Source organism: Heterocephalus glaber, unplaced genomic scaffold (assembly GCF_053883595.1).
Source record: "Heterocephalus glaber isolate CG9 unplaced genomic scaffold, H.glaber_assembly_v1.0 deba00000122, whole genome shotgun sequence".
Lineage (NCBI taxonomy): Eukaryota > Metazoa > Chordata > Mammalia > Rodentia > Bathyergidae > Heterocephalus > Heterocephalus glaber.
The window spans coordinates 9,200,762-9,210,096 of NW_028258138.1; the positions used below are offsets into that span (position 1 = coordinate 9,200,762).

At 42.6% G+C, this 9,335-nt stretch overlaps 1 protein-coding gene across 1 annotated transcript; it reads right to left on the reverse strand.

The window, feature by feature from the left end:
- Positions 1-3,339: 3,339 nt before the first annotated feature.
- Kcne2 (potassium voltage-gated channel subfamily E regulatory subunit 2) lies at positions 3,340-5,274 on the reverse strand. The gene has a single exon (XM_087212702.1). The coding sequence runs from the start codon at positions 5,139-5,141 to the stop codon at positions 4,770-4,772; it is 372 nt and encodes a 123-aa protein (XP_087068828.1). The 5' UTR covers positions 5,142-5,274; the 3' UTR covers positions 3,340-4,769.
- Positions 5,275-9,335: the final 4,061 nt, after the last annotated feature.

Consider the following 9,335-nt stretch of genomic DNA (forward strand, 5'->3'; position numbering starts at 1 on the left):
TTCTGCATACAGTGAATGCTTAATGAACGCGAGCACAGCAGGGCACAAACAGCACCCCAATACAGGATAAAGGAGTAATATTCATAGAGCTGTCCCTGCGCGCTTGGCTCAACCCTCTGAGAAGAAGGAAACTGAGGCCTTCTCAAGTTGCAGAGGCAGAATGGTATTTGTACTCAGGAGATCTATGCACATGCCATTATGGTTGTTTGTGGTGATCAAGTTCTAAATGTTAAGGGGGTTAGAGGAAAGAGCAAACTGAGGGGAGGGCATTTAATTCTTTATAGAGGGAAAAGTAACAAATATACCTTTGTTCTCAGCATTTTGAGACTGTTGCCTAATTTAAGTCCCATAACAAGCCTGTAAAGGACATATAACAACCATTTCAGAGATGAGGAAATGGGAAAATGAAGACACAAACAGATCTGTCCAGAGTTTTAAGGTAGCAAGGGCCAGAGCGAAGACTTGACCCAGATAACCTGAATCTAGTCTTACCAGATCAGCCACCACCATGGGTTCATTTTAAAATACCTTTTGAGCTGTCCTTTAAGAAGTAAGTGGTACTCATGTCATATGGAGCCAGTAGAACAAGTAGAAGGCACTCTAAAAGCAAACAGCATAGAGAAGAAAAACAGCAAGTTGTTTGAATTGGAATTTTCAAACCAGTTTGGTGGGAGTTGATACTAGGGGGAGAAATTACGGCAAATGGTTTCAACAGTTATACACTGCACATGGGTGTAGAGAGTCAGCATTTCAGCCCAGCATAGTGTCACACACTGTAATCCCAGCACTCTGGGAAGCTAAGGCAAGTGGATGGGAAGTTTGAGCCCAGCCTGGGAAACTTACTGACTTAGGGAGACTCTATCTCAAAATTTTAAAAATTAGAAAGGGGCTGGGAATTTGCTCAGTGTGAAAGCACTGGGTTCAGTCCTTAGTATCAGAAAAAAAAAAAAAAAAAAAAAAAAAAGCATTTCTCCTATTCCCCAGAAGTGAAGTTGACTGATAACCATCTCTGTTGTCACCTGTGTATTCACTGATAATAAGCCATGTTTAATTAGGAAAATCTTGATTTTTTTCCCTCTCAGTTTGTTTTCTTGTGTTGAAGATATACAAAGCTGGACACTAGTTAAAGCAGTAAGGATAAAGTCATCAGTACTGCAATAGAAAAAGGACCAGTCGTGGACTGAGCTCTACTTCCATTAGTGCAGAGGTTACTGGGCAAGGTGGGGGCGCTCATGAAGAGCCAGGAAGTGGAAATTCATGAAAAGAGGGAGGGTATTCGTCCAAGTCATCTGGGTTTGTTCACTGGTGCTGTCTGGAGAAGAGACAAACTTCTGTCTGTAATAGGTGACAGTGATGTAAGTTACAGCAAGACACACACCCAGCAGGGAGTTTTAATGTTTAATTTTCAAAGAGACAAGACCAGACATTTCTGGGTGATGGAAAATTATATTTCAAAGGGAGAAAAAAAAAGGATTTATAACTGAAAGTTTTCTCAGTTGCTCCCAGATGGGGTTCAGGAAACTATCTGCCTGTCATCACGTTTTTCTGAAACAGTCAGTTCTCCTGGCAGTGTTCATTTTTCTCAGGCAGGTACTTTAAGGGGGCTACAGTCACCCTAAGGATATAGCCCTGAGCTGTTAGAAACACTGCTGGTGTTTGATCAAGTCTCTCAGTGTCTGGAGCTGGACAAATCATTTGCGCTGAGAGTGCACAGTTTTTATAGGGTGAGATTGTGTCCTAGTCAAGGAGAGGGCTCAGCCCAATGAGAGTTTGGTCAAGGAAAGTCATTGTCCCCTGGTGGAAACCTCAGCTCCCAGTGTGTACTGACACCTGAAGCCTGGAATTGCCAACTCTGTTGCTGCTCTGGGCTCTCTGAGATACATGTGTCTGAGGCAACAACAGCATTTCTGGGCTTCTGACCTGAAGAAGGAGGTCTCTTCTTGCAGTTGAATAGCTTCCCCTAACCCTAATACTCAATGCTTCCCTTAGCATAATTGCAGCTCTGTTATAGGAAACAGATACTTTGTTTCTATCTCATTCTATAACATTAAAGAGACAACCCTTGTATGTTTGAATATGAATTGTCCCCACCACAATGCGTAGTGAAGCTCGGTCCCCAGTCAATAGTGTTAAGAGGGAGTGGGTCATGAGGGGTTTGCCTTCATGGAGGGGTTAGTGCCATCTTGTGGGAGATTTCTTACCCTCCTGGGACTGGCCTAGCTATCCGGGGGGCAGGTTGTGATAGCAAGGTGGCCTCTGGTCTTTCTCCTCTTCTGCACACACCCACTGGACTTTTGCTTTCAGCCACGAGTTGAAGAAACACGGGCCCTCGGCAGAAGCTGAGCAGACACCGGTACTGTGCTCTGGGACTTGTCAGCCTCCAAACCACGAGCCAAAATGAACCTCTTTGTAAATAGTCTCAGCGATTCTATTATAGCAATAGAAAACTGACCAAGACAGTGCAAGGACTTCTACACCTGTGCTTAGCCAAAGAGCTCTTTTGAATTTTGTCTTTGTACCCTGAGGCCCTGTTCACAACTGCTGAACCCTGGCCAGGGAGGGGGGGGGGGGCATGAACTACGTGATGCTGAGAGCCCCACCTCTCTCTTTTGCCATAGACTTCCTCCTCCCAGCTGCTCTGGAAGGGGAGACCTCGACCCAAGTTCCACCTGCCCTCTTGTTCCCGCTTCAGCTCTGTCCACCTGGTGTTGATCTCTGCCGTGGCCTATTGACATTCTTACATACCTGTCTTGCTCTACCCTGGCCGAGCTCCTACAGCACAGCCTTCCTATAGTCCTCCTCTATACTTGTCTTAGTCACTTTTCCATCACTGGGACGCAGTACCTGACTCTCACACCCTTAAGGAAGAGAAGGTTATTCTGGCTCGTGATTCCAGTCCATGGTCTGCTGGCTTCAAGACAGAAAGGGCATGGTGGAAGAAAGCGCTCACATTACGGCAGTCAGGAAGCAGAAAGGGGGCAAGAGCTGGGGACAGGAATACACCGTAACAGGTCATGGCCCCAGCGAACACCTCCAACCAGGCTCCGCCTCCTAACAGCCTATTCAGCTACTGAATAGGTGAATCACTTCACCAATAGGTGAGTCCACTGATGAGTCTAGTGACCCCATGATCCAATCATCTTCCAAACACAGGAGATTTGAGGGGGATGTTTTAGGGCTAAACTGTAACAATATTCCTGGGGTCCAGGCTAGTAACCCAAGTATACAAACCACCAGTTGAATTAGTGAGTGAAATCTCTATAACCTACAGTTTCCTCATCTACAAATGAAGGGGTCTGACAGGAGTGGGGAGCAAATCTACAAGGTACCCCCCAGCTCTGACATGATATCATGTACCCCACAGTGCAAAATACTTAATTTTTTAAATTGACAAATAAAATTTCATGTATTTATTATATATAACATGTTTTAAAGTATATGTACATTGTGAAATGTCTAGATCTAGCTAATTAACACATGCATTACCGCACCTCAAGTAGTTAGCATTTTGTAGGGAAAACACTTAACATCGACTCTTAGCATTTTTTTTTTTTTGGTGCGTGTGTGTGTGTGTTTTGTTTTTTTAAGACAGGGTCTTGCTATGTAATTTAGCTTGAACTCACTGTGTAGCCCAGGCCAGCCTCAAACTTGTGGTGATCCTCCTGCCTCAGCCTCCTGAGTGCAGGGATTACAGGTGTGCACCGTCACACCCAGCCTACTCTTAGCAATTTTCAAGAATACAATGTACTGTCACTATTGTCACCATGCTATACAACAGGTCTCTTGAGCTTATTTCTCCTCTCTAACTGAAATTTTGCCTATTTTGAGCAACATCTCCCCAGTCCCTGTTCCCCAGGATATGTTCTGCTCCATATAGCCCCACACAATATTCAGCAGTTACTGCCTAGCTTTTCAACAGGCATTAGCAATTTAACACTCCCTGTAACTTTAGTCTCTTCAAACATAAATGAAAATAAAGCAAGTGTAAATAAAATACAACTTAATGAAAAGAATGAGTTGTTTATAAACCCCGGTCATAACTTTTTATTGTTTTTCTCAAATAAGGAGAATTTTCAAAGCTTAGTTTTCTGCAAAACTCTAAAAGTTAGTTTTAAATATGTTTCTGTCGCACCAGATGTTTCTTAAATATTTGACTTTGCTGGTATGGATTATTTGCCCTTTGCAATGCTTTTTCTGTCTTCAAACCTCCAAATAAGTTAAATACCAGGGAAACAATAAATGTAACCTTGTGGTTCTATTCATTCATCACTTCAGACCGTGCTCATAAATTAATAAGAAATTATTCTATGTCAATCCAGTGAGCAAGAGATAAATTTTGAACCTCAGCTTTTGAAAAATACATCTGAGTATTTATAAATTGAATTTGTCACATCCAAGCTAATGTTTCATGAGAAAGAAAGTTCAGTGATTTGTAAATCTGTCCTTTCTATTTACACTGCCACTGCCCAGGGCCTTTGCTTTAAATTCAGTTTTATTTTCACTACTGACATTGATTTAAATGGTATTTACATTGCATAGAAAATAAAAGAGGTCTTCGGCACAAAATATCACTCCAATAAGCGAATGTAAATCACTACAATTGAAATGTCATCTGGCTCAGCTGGCCAGCCCCATAATGTCCATGGAAATTCTCAACAGAGAGCAAGGAACTTACTCCCTTCTAAGCAGTGACAGTTTGGATTTGCATGGCCTGTGGGCATCTCACCATACCTGGATGTCAGGTCTTGGCTCTGTGCCTCTCTCCCTTATCAAGGAGACATTTTGAACCCTTCGGCGCCAGGGTTCTCATGGATGGTGGCCTTTGATTCCTCCAGATGCACAACTTGACTTTTGTACTTTTCCTGCCAGTCCTCCACGATGTACTGGTGGTAGGGGTCGTGGGAGTGTTCCTGTCTCTTGGACTTCACTGTGCTCACCAGGATAGTGACAACAATGAAGGAGAACATTCCGATCATCACCATGAGGTACAAGATGACATAGTAGAAGTTCTCGGCATCCACTTTGGCTTGGAGAGCCTCTTGCTCGATGGTCTTGTTCCTGTGCCAGTTATCCATATAAGTAACAAAAATCCTTTGGAAGACATCTTCCAGGGTCTGTGTCAAATTGGATAAAGTAATCATGTTTTCCTTGTGCTGAAATGCAGATAATAAATAGATGAATGAAATTAAGAAAACAAATCCTCTCTACATTCGGCTCCCTTGGGAAGGGAGAAGAGGCAGGGAATGGTAATATTTCTTTTCACCCTGGCTGGTGATTGATTGCATATTGTTAGTCTTTAAACTGATCAGATACATTTTATCTACTTTTTGCATGCACCATCATGTTACAAAAATTTTTAATGGAAGACATAAAAAATACATATTTATACATGAATAAATATATACATATGAAAATGGAGAAGACCAAGTAAACAGAACAAAGTGTTAGTGGGTGGTGTGCTTACAGGTCTATATTTTTTATTCTTCGGGCTTTTCTCATGTTCCAAATTTTCAGTAATCTTGCATTAATTTTGTGCTTAAAAAGATCAGTAACCTCCCCACAGCAAGCACAATGCTGCATTCAGAACAAGTGCTCAACACAATCAGTCAAACAAAGCAATGACTCATTTATGAATTGTGGGGATTGAGACACAGCAACGAGGCACAAGATTGCCAGAGACATTGCCCCTTTCCAATTTGTCCCATCTCCTAGGTCTGGACAGTGCTTTTCCCCCAGTATCTTACAGAGGTGCGCATGCAGCCATATTCTAAAGACATACTTTAGGTAGCTGATACAAAGAAATAACCTGAGCAGTCATCTGTATTTCTCAAATCCATTTCTGCTCTCCAATTCCTCTCCCATTACCCAGCCATCGGCACCTTGCCTGGGTGATGCAAGGCCATCTAATACAGTCCCCAGACCACCTCTTTGTAACTCTCTCTGTCTCAGAGCAGTGTGCTTTTTTCCAGAAGGAAAGAAGATCATGCTGCCCCCTTGCTGTTGAAGTGATGCAATCGCTTCTTGTTGCCCTTAAAATAAAATCTTAATTCCTTAACAGGATTGACCTGGCCTGGCCTGACCTACCTCTTGACTCACCTCCCAAATTCCCCTTGCTTGTAACAATCTGATCACAGCGGACTTTTTCCTCAGACTCGGTAAGCTTGCTTACTTCAGGGCATTTGCATATTGTCTCCTCCCTACCTCCATTATTTCTGCTGTGCTCTTCCACCTGCTACCCTCTGTAGCACATCTCCCTAAATTTGCCTCATTAAGAATTACTGTAGCCAAGATATTTTTCTCCATCTGACATTTTAAGTTCTGCTTTTCAAATAGCCCTAAAATCCTTTCCTCTCGTCATCAGCACGTTGAAGAAAACTTAGCAAATAGGTAAGATTGATACAAGGTACACACCAAGCACATTTTCCAAGCGAAGTAAAGGAGATGTGCTCCCCACTCCCTTTTTTTGAGGTACTGAGGATGGAAAGAACTTGGGGCCTTTACTCTGAGCTACATTTCCAGCATTTTTAATTTTTTTAATTTTGAGATAAAGTCTTGCTGAAAATGCCATGGGCAGGATTATTTCACACGTGAGTCCTTTTGCATTTTTCCCAACCCTTCTCTATGGCTCCATCCAATAAAGAGTAGTGTGACTTTGCTCCCTTGTCTATTTTTTCTGCCATTACTCTAGAGAGAATTCAGTTTCCCTTTGGGAACCCAAATTGTGAAAAGGAATAGAACATAGAAACAACACAATTGGAAACTTGCTAATCACCAGCATGATGTCCACAAGTGGGAAATTTCACACCTGACATTGGTGATGGGTCACAGTCAAAAATCCAAATGCACTAAAAATATTGCATAGCGTTCCCTTCAGGCTATGTGTATAAGAAACATGAGTGAATTTCATATTCAGTCTTGGGTCGCATCCCCAGGATACTTCATTATGTATATGCAACCATTCCAAATTTTTAAAAAACAGAAATCTGAAACACTTCAGGTTCTGAAGATTTCAGATAAGAGATCCTCAGCCTGTGTCTCCACACCACTGTGTTTGGGGTTGCATCAGTTACTTCTTTAAGCAAAAGAAGTGAAAGCCCTAGTGTTACAAGGGAAGGCCAACAGGAAAGGCTATACTCGCTGTCAAGATCTTTCTGTGAATGTTCTCATCAAAGTATCTCCTCAGCTGTTCACCACATGTGAGAAATCAAGGCAAGTGCTTGACTTTTATGTGGGAACAGGGCATAGCTGAGGTATGTTTTGATGCTTAGCAGGCCCAGGCAGGGCCAGTCCCTCAAGAGAAGCCTTCAGAATCCAAAGCTAAAATGGCAATGGGTCACCTTAGGTAAGCATTGAGGAGATGGGGCTGGAGGGAAGAAGAGCTGTAAACTAACTTTTGTTTTCTGCGTGCTCGTTCCCAGATTGCCTTGCATCAGGAGAAGGAAAGTCCCTTGTTTTTGCTGACTCCAGGAGGTATAGTTTGTTTTCTATTGCAGTTTTAGAAACCCAGGGGAGGCATCACCTTCTCCCTAGAACTTTTCCTGACCTGCCTAGATCTAGCAGAGTCCCCTTTTCTAGGCTCCTTTTGCAAACTGCCATTTTTAAACAATCATTTACCCATTTCTTGTGTCCTTATTCATGTGACATGCACCCAAAACCACTCTTCAAGATCAGAATTGTTTCCTCCATTTTACAAAGGAGGAGACTGATATTTGGGGATAAAGTAAACCAAGTCATAATGATGTGAGAACTGGACCTGCTATAGGCCAGAATTTTTTCATTCACCTCGGAATCCCAGGACTCTACCCAATAGATCTTTACCAAATATTTGGTGAATGAATAAGTGAAAGAATGACTGCTCCTCTCTCTGTGAAATTCAATTGGAAATTACCAGAACACTCACTCTTAACTCATTTGAGGGTGTCTGCCTTATGTGCTAGACATTCCTTGAAATAAAATAAAGCTATGCAAGTTTATTTTTCCCAGAGATATGTACAAATGCATATAGGAAGCTCTACATTGAATTTCAGGGAACTTCTGGACCTCTTATTTCTTGTCCAAGAATCTTTTTAACAACTCATCTTTGAGATGAGAGACTTCAGTGTGAATTTCCTGAAGTTGCAAAGTGAGGCTTTATAAGAGTGGCCATCGATGAGTATTTATGGTGTGCCTGGGTGTTCTCTACGTGTATTGTATTAATTCCATGCGGTCATCGTCACAGCCCAATGTGTAATGCACCATAAACCTGGCATCTGAAGAATCCAGGTACAAAGACACAAAGAGGTCTGGGTACCATAAAAGTGAAGCCAGGATTTGAATCCAATCCACAAGAGGTCAACCAAAGTCACTGGAAGTTCTGTGGATTTGGAGCCACGACAGCACTCGCCAGCCCTTGATGGTGGAGAGGCCAGTGGGGTCATGTATTTGCCAAGCTCTTCTACCAAGAACACAGGCCTACTGCTAAGCAGGTCAGACTTAATCCCAGGGCTGCATAGGGCCTTTGGGGATTAACTACTTAAGTGCTGCCCTCCGTCCAGGCTCAAAGAGCAGGCCCCGGAGGGATTCACTTTTTGAATACTGATGTGTGAGATGTGGCTTAGCTGGGCAGTCCACTGTCCATGGCTGGACCACAGGAAAAATCCAAATCACAGTGTGTGAAGGTGATTTCAGTGACAGACATTATGCCAAAACATATTCACATGATACATGGGCTGATTGAAACTTTTGATTCCCAGGATAGCTATTGAACTGATAGATACCAACCATTTTTAGTATACATACTTACCCTAGCATAAACCACATAGAGCTTTACTTTAGTAATACCAAGACAGCTATGACTATGTTCTTTTTGACCATATGAAATTTCCATTCATGTAGGTTAAAATGGTCAAATATTGGCAATTTCATGTGGTTCAACCTAATGGGAACTACATTTCCAGTAAATGGCTCTTGCTGAGTCATGGAGAAATCCTAGAGATTATAGAGGTGGGCTTACTATTTGGTAACTATAGCCCAGAGCACTTAAATCACTTGTCCAGAATCACAGGGCTCTCACATTGGCCACAGTGCCTGGACTTGCACCCAAATCACTTGGGCCAGTGCTCAGCACTCATTATATCCTAGCAGAGGCCACTCATTCCAGTAACTCCTTGTTTCCATTGCTTAGGCTGGTTGGCTCAACTGGGTAAAAGATAAAAGAATGCGACCATGGTTTGAGTGTCCAAACATCAATTAGTTGTGCCTTGTCTCCAGGCAACAGAATGATCTCCTGATTCCAGCTCTCCCTGTCACAAATGTGTGACTCCAGACAAGGGCAATCTGGACACTACAAGGAAAGT

What these genes read in the sequence shown, in the direction of transcription:
- Kcne2 (XM_087212702.1), bottom strand. Translation starts at nt 5,141, where the DNA reads ATGATTACTTTATCCAATTTGACACAGACCCTGGAAGATGTCTTCCAA.